We start from the raw sequence: 12,947 nt of genomic DNA on the forward strand, positions 1-12,947 counted from the left end.
GGCTTGAAACTCAACATTAAGAAAACTAAGATCATGGCATCCGGCCCTCTCAACTTCTGGCAAATAGATGGGGAAGAAATGGAGGGAGGGAGCGTTTTATTTTCCTGGGCTCCAAGGTCCCCGCAGATGAGGACTGCAGCCAAGAAATTAAAAGAGGCTTGCTCCTGGGGAGGAAAGCGATGGCAAATCTAGACAGCATCCTAAAAAGCAGAAACATCACCGTGTCAACAAAAGTGCATTTAGTCAAGGCGATGGTTTTCCCAGTTGCAATGGACAACTGTGAAAGTTGGACCATAAGGAAGGCTGAGCGCCATAGAATGGAGGCCTTTGAACTCTGGTGATGGAGAAGACTCCTGCGAGTCCCTTGGACTGCAAGGCCATCCAACCGGTCAGTCCTAAAGGAGATCAACCCTGGCTGCTCTTTAGAAGGCCAGATCCTGAAGAGGAAACTCAAACACTTTGGCCACCTCATGAGAAGGAAGAAGGACTCCCTGGAGAAGAGCCTCATGCTGGGAACGATGGAGGGCAGAAGAAGAAGGGGACGACAGAGAAGGAGGTGGCTGGATGGAGTCTCCAAAGCAGTTGGGGTGAGCTTCAATGGACTCCAGAGGATGGTAGAGGACAGGAAGGCCTGGAGGAACGTTGTCCATGGGTCGCGATGGGTCGGACACAACTTCGCAACTAACAACAACAATAGCTTAGAAATTTCTCAGTCGGCAAGTGGCAAATGATTTTTCTTTAAGGAAAGAAAATCTATCTGGATTTTTTGATAGATTGGCTTTGGAGATTGGACTTATTGTATTCAATCAATCAGCAACTGAAGAGAGAGTCAAGCTATTCTCCGAAGCCCCTGAAGGAAGGACAAGAAGCAATGGGTGGAAACTAATCAAGGAGAGAAGCAACTTAGAACTGAGGAGAAATTTCCTGACAGTTAGAAAAATGAATCAGTGGAACAGAAGTTGCCTCCAGAAGTTGTGAATGCCCCAACACTGGAAGTCTTTAAGAAGATGTTGGATAGCCATCTGTCTGAAATGGTATAGGGTTTTCTGCCTAGGCAGGGGGGTTGGACTAGAAGACCTCCAAGGTCCCTTCCAACTCCGTTATTCTATTTTATAAAGAGATACTGTAAAGAAACAATCTTGGATATTTGATCCAGGACCAATTAAGGTTAACATTTGGAATGATTAGGGATTGAAGTCGCAGTAAATTTTCTAAAAGTTGATTATAATAACAGCTTGTTAACAGAGGTTTTTGGAACGTCAGCTTCGCTTTTCTTCTATAATGGTTCACACTCTTTATTACTTTTATATTCTTACATAATAGGTTCATTATTGTTGGTTTTTTCCCCCTGTTAACTACTTTGTTATTAACATAGCTTAGAAATGACAGGCTAACCATTTGTAAGTAGATTTAGTAGTTTTAACAGTTTGAAATTCTTTTGGCCTGTTTCGTAAGGGAGGTGGGAAACCAATACCGCTCTGTTACACCAAACAGCATTTAACTAGGGAAGGTGTTATGGGTTGGAGGTTTTTTTTAAGAGACAGTTTAAACATGGTCTTTTCTGTTCTTTTTACCCCGTTTCCTCGAACATAAGACCCAACTGGAAAATAAGCCATTGCATGATTTTTCAAGATGCTCGTAATATAAGTCCTACCCCCAAAATAAGCTCCAGTTAAGATCGTCAGCTTAGTACTGTATTTTCCCCAAAGTAAGACCTAACCAGAAAATAAGGCCTAATGCATCTTTTGGAGCAAAAAAATAATATAAAACCTCTTATTTTCAGGAAATATTTCGGTGTTTTTTATTTTAACCTTTCTTCAATAAATCATCATTCTTTCAAGTACAATACAATAGCAGAGTTGAAAGGGACCATGAAGGTCCTCTAGTCCAGCACCCTGCCTAGGCAGGAAACCCTATACCGTTTCAGACAGATGGCTATCCAACATCTTCTTAAAGACTTCCAGTGTTGGGGCATTCACAACTTCTGGAGGCAACTTCTGTTCCACTGATTAATTGTTCTAACAGTCAGGAAATTTCTCCTCAGTTCTAAGTTGCTTCTCTCCTTGATTAGTTTCCACTCATTTCTTCTTGTTCTGCTCTCAGGTGCTTTGGAGAATAGTTTGACTCCCTCTTCTTTGTGGCAACCCCTGAGATATTGGAACAATGCTATCATGTCTCCCCTAGTCCTTCTTTTCATTCAACTAGACATACCCAGTTCCTGCAACCGTTCTTCCTATGTTTTAGTCTCAAGTCCCCTAATCCTCTTGGTTGCTCTTCTCTGCACTCTTTCTAGAGTCTCCACATCTTTTTTACATCGTGGTGACCAAAACTGAATGCCGCATTCCAAGTGTGGCCTTACCAAGGCATTATAAAGTGGTATTAACACTTCACGTGATCTTGATTCTATCCCTCTGTTGATGCAGCCTAGAACTGGGTTGGCTTTTTTGGCAGCTGCTGTACATGGCTGGGTCATATTTAAATGGTTGTCCACTAGGACTCCAAGATCCCTCTCACAGTTACTGCTATTAAGCAAGATACCACCTATACCAGGGGTGTCCAAACTTGGGAACTTTAAGACTTGTGGACTTCAACTCCGAGAATTCCCCAGCCATTCTGGGAGTTGAAGTCCACAAGTCTTAAAGTTCCCAAGTTTGGACTCCCCTAACCTATACTGTCCCTGTGCATTTCGTTTTTGTTGCCTAAATGTAGAACTAAAAGTACATTTGCACATTGTCAGCCCTGATCTGAAATATAAGTACAAAATGCAACGTTTTGGCTTCGCAGATCCATTTCAATCCCTAAAACTAACGAAGTTTGAAAAGAGAAAGCTACCGTTGGTGGATTAAACCTGGAAGGCCTATGAAAAATTGTTGGCTAGGGTAGCTGGTCCTGGCTATTGTGTCACTAAAGGTTAGAGTGACATGAAAATGATCAATTATCAGATTACATTGTGATTTCTTATTTTCTTTGTGAGTTGGGACACCATTTTTCCCAATCTGCCCACCTGTGCATTCCCCAACCACAGGTAGGATACAATCTGGGCGTAATTCAGTAAAACATTTCTTCTTTCCTTTTGGAAACCTGTTTTACAGACAGTCCTCAACTTGCAACCATCGTTTAATGACCGCACTGGGGGAAAAAAAGTTTTTTAACAGGACGGTTGCCACTCAGGGGATCAAAATTCAGATGCTTGGCCAACCGACTCATATTTATGACGGTTGCAGTGTCCCGGGATCCTGTGATCCCCTTTTGCGACCTTCTGGAACGCAAAGTCGATGGGGGGGGGGACCCACAACTGTGTTCCTAACCCCATGACGGCTTAAGCGATTCGCTTAACAACGGTGGTAAGATAGTTCGCAAAATGGGGCCAAACTCACTTAACCGCCGTCTCACTTAGCGACAAAAATTTGGGGCTCAATTGTTGAGTGGATGGAGTGGTACGGTGGCCTAGAGGTGGAGCTCTCCCCTCACAATCAGAAGGCTGTGAGGTCGATCCTAGGTAGAAGCAGATATTTCTCTCTCTGGACACAATAAGAATGTATCTGCCGAACAAAACTCCGCATTGGCAACAGGAACGGCATCTGGCCAGTAAACACTCAGTTGCCCAAGACTCCATCCCGCGAGGGATTATGGGGTCGTTAAAAGACGGCGATGATGAATTTTGAGTTGAGGACTACCTGTATTTTCTGCGAGCTATTTATTAATATTAACGCGGTGAGGGTAGAGAGGTAAATGAAAAAACATGGCTGAGGGCCCTCGCGGTATAAATATGTGTCTCCTCTGCTGATGTCGAATCCACGGCCCGGCTCCACCTTATAAGGTGAGGTCACAGTTTACCTACTTCTTTTAACAAATCCTTCAGACATGACATTATATTAAAATATTTCAATGACTTCCTTTTTATAAAGAGGCACAGCTCTGAGGCATTGCAGACGTGGTAAGCAGAAAGTCAGAAACTGGATCTAGGATTTGGGAGAAAAACAATTGTTTTTTTGTGATTGAATCCCTGGGGAGCTTCAGAGCAGGCAACGCCGGGCCAAATATAATATTTTAATTCCATGCAAGGCAGCTTATTCAGGTTTCATATCACAGAAAGAGCACCTAAAACTCTACTTCTGAATGGGTGGGGGAGAAAATGCACTCTGTCTATGCTCAAATGATTTCCTTTTCTGCCTGGGTATTCAGAGTTGGGGGTGGGGGGAAATCAGAGATCAGATTATAAGTAGAACTTTGTTTTAAGAGGGGAAGGGAAGAAATCCAGAGAAAAGAAACTAAATTGAATCGCACTCTTTCCGGAGTTCACGCTGACCCATGGCTTCGAATCAAACATGTAAAATAAAAGAATTAATAAACCTGTTTGTTGACTCTCTACGTCCTCAGGTAATCCGGTTGCCTTTGTGCGGAGTAGCAGCCACCGCTGAGTCCTGTCCTTCTCCACATCCGAGACCGAAAACCAGGTGAGGCAGGTAAAACTGCGCAGATCTGTGGAAGGAACAGCACAGGTGACTTCCCTTAAATTCTACCCCTATCACCTGTTGGGAGGAAACTTGTCTCTGACTCAGCCGCCCCAGGGCCAAGATCCACCCTCTGCAAAGTCAGGCTTTGATGTAAGAGTTTTGCTCTGCAAAACAGTCAATGTGACACCCCCCCCCCCCGAGAAAAAAAAGTGGCTCGCGAGTGCCACCTAGTGCTCATTTGGAGTCTTGCCTGCCCTGAATTTTATTCCTATTGCAATTAGAACTTGAATGGCAGAGTTGGGAGGGCCCTTGAAGGTCTTGTAGTCCAACCCCCTGCTTAGGCAGGAAACCCTACACCACTTCAGAAGAATAGTTGTTCAATCTCTTCTTAAAAACTGCCAGTGTTGGAGCATTCACAACTTCTGGAGGAAAGTTGTTCCATTGATTCATTGTTCTAACTGTCAGGAAATTTCTCCTTAGTTCTAGATTGCTTCCGGACGGAGGGGGGTCAGAACAAGGGGCTTGGTTTTTGCCGGGGACAAGGAGTTTGCTTCAGGCTCTTGGGACAGAATAGTGGGGGAAGCCCCTGCTGATCAGGACATCCAGAACTGATTGGACCCTCCCTCCCCTCCCCTCTCGCCATGACACCTGGGCTCCCCTCTTCTTTGCAATTTGATTGCAATTACCGTCATTGTTTAACAAGGCTCCATCTGAAAATCAATAGCCTTATCTTGCTTTGGTCTGGAAGAGCAAAAAATGCTTCCCAAGTTTGTTGGGATGAACAGGCTACGATCTCGGATCAGTTCTCTTCGCCCGCTTCACTTTCCAGGTTGGGCATTATTACAATATAATACAATACAGTACAATAGCAGAGTTGGAAGGGACCTTGGAGGTCTTCTAATCCAACCCCCTGCCTAGGCAGGAAACCCTATACCGTTTCAGACAGATGGCTATCCAACGTCTTCTTAAAGACTTCCAGTGTTGGGGCATTCACAACTTCTGGAGGCAAGTTGTTCCACTGATTCATTGTTCTGTCAGGAAATTTCTCCTTAGTTCTAGATTGCTTCTCTTCTTGATTAATTTCCATCCGTTGCTTCTTGTCCTTCCTTCAGGGGCTTTGGAGAATAGCTTGACTCTCTCTTCAGTTGCTGATTGATTGAGTACAATAAGTCCAATCTCCAAAGCCAATCTATCTTCCCCCCAAAATCCAGATAGAATTAGTTCCTCAGTTAGATGTATTAAATCTGTGTCTCTCTCCATCAAACTCAAAAATGATAAGATCTTCCCCCCAAAATAAGGCCAAGCGCTTATTTCGGGGGTCAAAAAGAAAATAAGACCCGGCTTTATTTTCGGGGAAACACAGTAAGCCGAGGGCAACCTGTATATTCTCATCTGCTTAGAGGTGGGGATCGGAGGTGCGTTTGACATCATTTTTCGCCATGCACTGAAAATGTGTGTGGCCTTCCGCAAATGTGCTGTTTCACACATGTGGCTTGCACGCACGCGCACGGCTTCGAAAATGCGGCTAAATAGTGTCGGGGTGGCGTCACTTGCAAGTTGCCCCTACTAGTTCGCCAAAACCGGTGTAAACTGGCTGAATACCATCACTGGTGGGGGACTTTTAGGATCAGAGTGAAAACCAGATATGGGAAGGCAGAAATAGCTAAGGTCAAGGTTCTCCTGGCACATACTATGTGCTACTCGTTCCCGACTCTAGGGGGCGCTGTTCATCTCTGTTTCAAAGCCGAAGAACCAGTGCTGTCCGAAGACGTCTCTGTGGTCATGTGGATGGCATGACTCAACGCCGAAGGAGCACGGAACGCTGTTCCCTTCCCACCAAACGTGGTCCCTATTTTTCTACTTGCATGTTTTCGAACTGCTAGGTTGGCCGAACCTGGGACAATTCACGGGAACTCACTTTGTTACGCAGCGCTAGGGATTCGAACTGCTGAACTGCCGACCTTTCTGATCAAAACACTCAGCGTCTTAGCCACTGAGCCACCGTGTCCCCGTACAGAAATAGCAGACGTTGCCAAAAATAAATTCTGCTCTTCTCCAACACAAGCCTCATCAGTTTTAATCTGACTTGGTCCTTGAGATTTCTACAAAGCAGAAAGTTGACGTTTGAGTCCATCTAGGAAAAGATTGAATTTTCTTCACCAAAACTGCACACTCAGGAGGAGGGAAGGGTTCAGTTTTAACGCCCAAGAGAACTTGTTCAGGCTGTCTCGATTCTAAATTTAAGTCGTTCTCCTAAAGCAAAAGTTGAGGAACCGATGATGTCACGATTTTCTTCGGAATCAAGGACTTCTCCTCCAGACTTCCTCAATTCGAAATACAGCCGTGATCCTGCAATCCAAGCTCACGAAGAAATACGAGGAAGTCCTCCTTGAAAAGTTGTAAAGACTTTTCAAGGATTTGTTTTTCTTTTTTTCTTTCTTGCACGGCATTCCTGAAAGGCATTTAGTGACAAATTTGCTCCACCTGAGCTCCCCTCTTGCAAGTTGGTGCATGATGGGAGTTGCAGTCCAAACAATTTGGGCAATGATTAAGGGTGGGATAAAGGATGCAGGGGCTCAGTGGCTAAGACGCTGAGCTTGTCGATCAGAAAGGTCAGCAGTTCGGTGGTTCGAATCCCTAGCGCCACGTGACGGAGGGAGCTCCCGTGACTTATCCCATCTTCTACAAACCTAGCTGTTCGAAAGCACATAAAAATGCAAGTAGAAAAATAGGGACCACCTTTGGTGAGAAGGTAACAGCGTTCCATGCACCTTCGGCTTTGAGTCATGCCGGCCACATGACCACAGAGACGTCTTCGGACAGCGCTGGCTCTTCAGCTTTGAAAAGGAGATGAGCACTGCCCCCTAGAGTCGGGAACAACTAGCACATATGTGCGAAAGGAACCTTTACTTATATCTTAAGGGTGGGATAGACAAGACTTTGGAGAGCATCAGAATCAGATCCAGCCATGTGGCTGGAATTCACACACACGAGAACAAAAAAAAAAAAGACTGTTTTTTTGCAGTCTGGAAATCCCCCCTTGGATGAATTTTAGGCCTTTCTGCAAAAAAAAGCAAAGCCAGGGGTGCGAAACATCTATTCTTGCAAAATTACTGATCATTTCCGGCCTGAAAAAGGGATTTCGGTGAATTCCCCCCCCCCAAAAAAAAGTTAAGTCAACTCAGCACAAGTCTCGTCTTCTGCCAGCCCGAGATGACGAAAGCCTTCCGGTAATGCTTCAGGATCTTTCATAAAAAATGTGTCACGCTGTTAATAATATATATATATTTTTGAGCGGGAGGCGGAGGAATCAAATCTGGTTTCACTTACAGGAAGAGAAAGGGCCTGGGTGCCCCCTGCTGGTGGTTGGGGAGCGGTGCAGAAAGGTTCTCCTAGTGGTCAGCAATCTTAAACATTCAAACATTTGGATCCGTTTCCCACAGAAAACACCGGGAGCCACAAAACCTGGGTGGGTGTGGCCAACTCAACATCACTCCTCCCCCCAGTCACATGACATCCCCGCCCCCCCCAGACACGCCTACCCAGGTTTCATGGGTCAGTGTTTTCTGTGGGAATAGGGTGTCTCTCTCTCTCTTCTCTCCCCCTCCCTCACATTTCTGTTTTTCTCTATTTTTCCTCTCCCTTTCTCTTCTTCCTTCCTTCCTTCCTTCCCTTCCCTTTCCCTCTTTCTTTTTCTTTCTTTCTCATTGAACGCGATAGCAAATCCAAAATAAAGTTATTAATTGTAGGACATGGCTTCTCTGTAATCTTTTCATAGGGAACTCTTAATATATATATATATATAGATAGATTTCTTTTGAGTTTGACAATATAATACGTTACCCAAAATTATAAATAATCTTATTTTCAGATGTAATTTTTTTTTGTCATCTCTTGTTATTATTATTTTTTTAAAATCAGACTTGCTTCCAATTTGTGCCTCCTGGCAAGCTGCAGTTTTCTTGGCAAGAGATCTAGCTTGCCATTGCTTTCGTCATAGGTCTGAGAAAGTAAGTTTCTTTCTTTCTTTTCTCTTCCTTTCTTTCCCCCTGATCTGTTTCCCTCTCTTTTCTCTCTCTCTCATTCTCTCCCTTCAGCTCTCTTTCGTTTCTCTCTCCCTTCTCTCTCTAATTTGTTTCCCTCTATTTTCCCTCTCTCCCATTCTCTCCCTTCAGCTCTCTTTGATTTCTCTCTCCCTCTCTCCCTTCTCTTTCTAATTTGTTTCCCTCTATTTTTCCTCTCTCCCATTCCCTCCTTCCAGCTCTCTTTCAGTTCTCTTTCTCCCCTTTTCTCTTTCATCTCTCTCTTGCACGTGCAAGCAAAATACCCTCCTGGGCCGGGATCACGGCGGCGGGGACAGCAACTCCTTCTGCGGCCGCCACTGAGAAGTGAGTAGCAGGCTGCGCTGCGCAGGAGACTCCTCAGCACCAGACTCAGGTCAGCGCCAGCTGCGGTCCCCTTCAGGGAGCCGCAGCAGAGGGATGAAAGAGCCACATGTGGCTCCAGAGCCACAGATTGCTGAGCTCTGTCCTAGACCTAGAGGGAGGGGGATATGTATTTTTTTTAATGACTGCAAAATTTGCCATGTATTTACCTCGTCTTCAAATGTAGGTGTTGCATTATGAAATGAAAAGCTGTAAGTCTGAACTATGAAAAGAAGGGGAAGGACCCTCCAGTGCTTGTTTTGCAATCCTTTCCATCGTTGGCAAATGTAATAAAAAGAAAAACTAAACTGAAAAAAGTTTTTCTTCAATTAAAACTGAAATGTGGAATGAATTGGTGGATTAGGTCACCTTTTCCTTCTCTTTCCTTCCATCTTTCCCAGCATTCAAAACTTCTCCAGAGAGATGAGTTTTCACCTGTGTTTTCAAACTTGGCAACTTTAAAGATGTATGGACTTTGACTCCCAGAATTCCTCAGCTTAAAACATGGACTTCAGCTCCCAGAATTCCCCAGCTTAAAACATGGCTTCGACTCCCAGAATTCCCCAGCTTAAAACATGGACTTCAACTCCCAGAATTCCCAAGCTTTAAACATGGACTTCAATTCCCAGAATTCCCCATCTTAAAACATGGACTTCAACTCCCATTCCATCTTTCCCAGCATTCAAAACTTCTCCAGAGAGCTGAGTTTTTACCTGTGTTTTCAAACTTGGCAACTTTTAAGATGTATGGACTTCAACTCCCAGAATTCCCCAGCTTAAAACATGGACTTTGACTCCCAGAATTCCCAAGCTTTAAACATGGACTTCGACTCCCAGAATTCCCCAGCTTAAAACATGGACTTCGACTCCCAGAATTCCCCAGCTTAAAACATGGACTTCGACTCCCAGAATTCCCCAGCTTAAAACATGGATTTCGACTCCCAGAATTCCCCAGCTTAAAACATGGACTTCGACTCCCAGAATTCCCCATCTTAAAACATGGACTTCGACTCCCAGAATTCCACACCAACGCTGAATTTAATGACCAAATCATCTGCTAGTGTAAAAATGTTGTGTTCTGAGTCAGATAGTTCTCAAATTATGACCAAAATTGAGCCCAACATTTCTGTTGCGAAGTGAGACATTTGTTAAGTGAGCTTTGCCCCATTTTTACAGCCTTTCTTGAAGAGTTGTTAAGTGAATCACAGCAGTTGACAAATTAGTCACCCAGTTGTTAAGTGAAGCTGGCTTCCCCTTTGACTTGGGTTGTTGCAAAAGGGGATCCCTGCGACCGTCATAATTGTGAGTCCGTTGTCAAATGTAAATCACATGACTGTGGGAACGCTGACGGGCGTAAGTGTGAAAAAACGGCCATCAGTCACTTTTTTTCCAGTGATGTTGTAACTTTGGTCACTAAATGAAGTGCTGCAAGTCGAGGACTTACCTGTATTGTCCAACTACAGGTAGCCCTGCAACCGTCATAAATCGAACCAGTTGCCAAGCATCTGAATTTTGATCACATGACCACGGGGATGTTGCAAAGTTTGCTACTTGAGAAAAACCAGTCGTAAGTCACTATTTTCAGTGCTGTTGTAACATTGAATGGTAATTAAATGAATTCTGCATCAAAGTATCTGACTCTACTTTGTCAATCTAACCCGCAAACAGTCCTCGACTTACAAAGGTTCATTTAGGGACCATTTGGAATTCGCGACGGCACTGAAAAAAAATGATGTAGGACCATTTTTCACACTTACGTCCATAGCAGCCTCCCCCCCCCCCCCGGGTCATATGAACAAAGTTCAGACGCTCGGCAATTGGTTCATATTTATAACCGTCGCAATGTCCTGGAGTGACGTATCCCCTTTTGCGACCTTCTGGCCAGCAAACTCAGTGGGGGAAGCCAGATTCGCTCAACGACTGTGTGATTAACTTAACAAAGGCAGCAATTCACTTAGCAACTGTGGCCAGAAAGTTCGTAAACACAACACAGTTCTAGGCTGCATAAACAGAGGGATAGAATCAAGATCACGTGAAGAGTTCATACCACTTTATAATGCCTTGGTAAGGCCACACTTGGAATACGGCATTCAGTTTTGGTCGCCACGATGTAAAAAAGATGTGGAGACTCTAGAAAGAGTGCAGAGAAGAGCAACAAAGATGATGAGGGGACTGGAGACTAAAACGTATGAAGAACGGTTGCAGGAACTGGGTATGTCTAGTTACTGAAAAGAAGGACTAGGGGAGACATGATAGCAGTCTTCCAATATCTCAGGATCTGCTCCAAAGAAGAGGGAGTCAAACTATTCTCCAAGGCACCTGAGTGTAGAACAAGAAGCAATGGGTGGAAACTAATCAAGGAGAGAAGCAACTTAGAACTGAGGAGAAACTTCCTGACAGTTAGAACAATGAATCAGTGGAACAGAAGTTGCCTCCAGAAGTTGTGAATGCCCCAACACTGGAAGTCTTTAAGAAGATGTTGGATAGCCATCTGTCTGAAACGGTATAGGGTTTCCTGCCTAGGCAGGGGGTTGGACTAGAAGACCTCCAAGGCCCCTTCCAGCTATGTTATTCTATTCCATTCCATTCCGTATTCTGTTCTATTCCGAATTCTAGTCTATTCTATTCTTTATTCTGATATTCTATTCTATTCTGAATTCTTTTCTATTCTATTCTGAATTCTATTCTATTCCATTCTATTCTTAATTCTATTCTATTCTTTATTCTGATATTCTATTCTATTCTGAATTCTTTTCTATTCTATTCTGAATTCTTTTCTATTCTATTCTGAATTCTATTCTATTCTATTCTTTATTCTGATATTCTATTCTATTCTATTCTGAATTCTTTTCTATTCTATTCTGAATTCTATTCTATTCCATTCTATTCTTAATTCTATTCTATTCTATTCTTTATTCTGATATTCTATTCTATTCTGAATTCTTTTCTATTCTATTCTGAATTCTTTTCTATTCTATTCTGAATTCTATTCTATTCCATTCTATTCTTAATTCTATTCTATTCTATTCTTTATTCTGATATTCTATTCTATTCTGAATTCTTTTCTATTCCATTCTATTCTGAATTCTATTCTATTCTTTATTCTGATATTCTATTCTATTCTACTCTGAATTCTTTTCTATTCTATTCTGAATTCTATTCTATTCCATTCTATTCTTAATTCTATTCTATTCTATTCTTTATTCTGATATTCTATTCTATTCTGAATTCTTTCCTATTCTATTCTGAATTCTTTTCTATTCTATTCTGAATTCTAATCTATTCTTTATTCTGATATTCTATTCTATTCTACTCTGAATTCTTTTCTATTCTATTCTGAATTCTATTCTATTCCATTCTATTCTGAATTCTATTCTATTCTATTCTGGAGGAAAACTCACTTAACAAATCTCTCACTTAGCCACAGACTTTTTTGTCCTCAACCGTGGCTGTAAATTGAGGACTGCCTGGCATACAGAAGGCCAAGTTAGGACAGGGTGGAGAAATCTGTAAAATCAGACCAGACCTGATCTAAGCAATTATTTAATGCAAGTTTTCCCCATGAAAAGCCGAATTTCACTTCACGCCTGGAGCAAAAAAAAAGAGACTCCCGACACACCCAAGAGGCGTCTTAGGCAATTAAGACAAGTTGAGACAGCTTCTCCGCAACCCAAAATGCATCATTATCTTTGAACTCAGGTGAAGGATCCCCCAGGGACTTCTACAACGGAGGCTGAATGCTTATTTGCACATTTTAGCGAAAGGCACTCTCTCTCTCCTCTTCCCAGCATCCCTCCCGCAACTGGTTTTAACTGGTTCTGTGGGAATACTCACCTAGCACCTGTCTGTGGGCCCAACAAGGCCTCGATCTCGGGACCGGGAAGGAGGCGGACATTTGTCCAGTGGGTTTGCAGATGTGGCCAGCGGTGCAAGCTCCTCCAAAAGAAGAGGGGTGGGATTGAAATAAACTTTTCCATGTGCCCTTTTTAAAAACCACTTACTCAATTTCAACAGGATGGATGGGAAACCTTCCCGAAGAATTCTGCGAAATCTCTGAAGTTTGCAAA

General features: G+C 43.2%; 1 protein-coding gene across 5 annotated transcripts in view; it reads right to left on the bottom strand.

The window, feature by feature from the left end:
- ARHGEF10L (Rho guanine nucleotide exchange factor 10 like) overlaps positions 1-12,810 on the bottom strand; it is a 128,233-nt gene extending 115,423 nt beyond the window's left edge. For 2 of the 5 annotated variants that reach the window (XM_081954599.1, XM_081954598.1), the window contains exons 1-2: positions 12,715-12,808; positions 4,354-4,482 (exon numbers count right to left, since the gene is read on the bottom strand). In XM_081954599.1, coding sequence (XP_081810725.1) covers positions 4,354-4,482; positions 12,715-12,775 — 190 coding nt within the window. In that variant the 5' untranslated portion in view covers positions 12,776-12,808. Of the gene's footprint in view, positions 1-4,353; positions 4,483-12,714 lie in introns of all 5 variants that reach the window. The other 3 variants (XM_081954601.1, XM_081954600.1, XM_081954605.1) reach the window with 2 other exon arrangements.
- Between the last annotated feature and the right edge of the window lie 137 nt (positions 12,811-12,947).

Source organism: Natrix helvetica, assembly GCF_964273705.1.
Source record: "Natrix helvetica genome assembly, chromosome: 5".
Taxonomy (NCBI): domain Eukaryota; kingdom Metazoa; phylum Chordata; class Lepidosauria; order Squamata; family Natricidae; genus Natrix; species Natrix helvetica.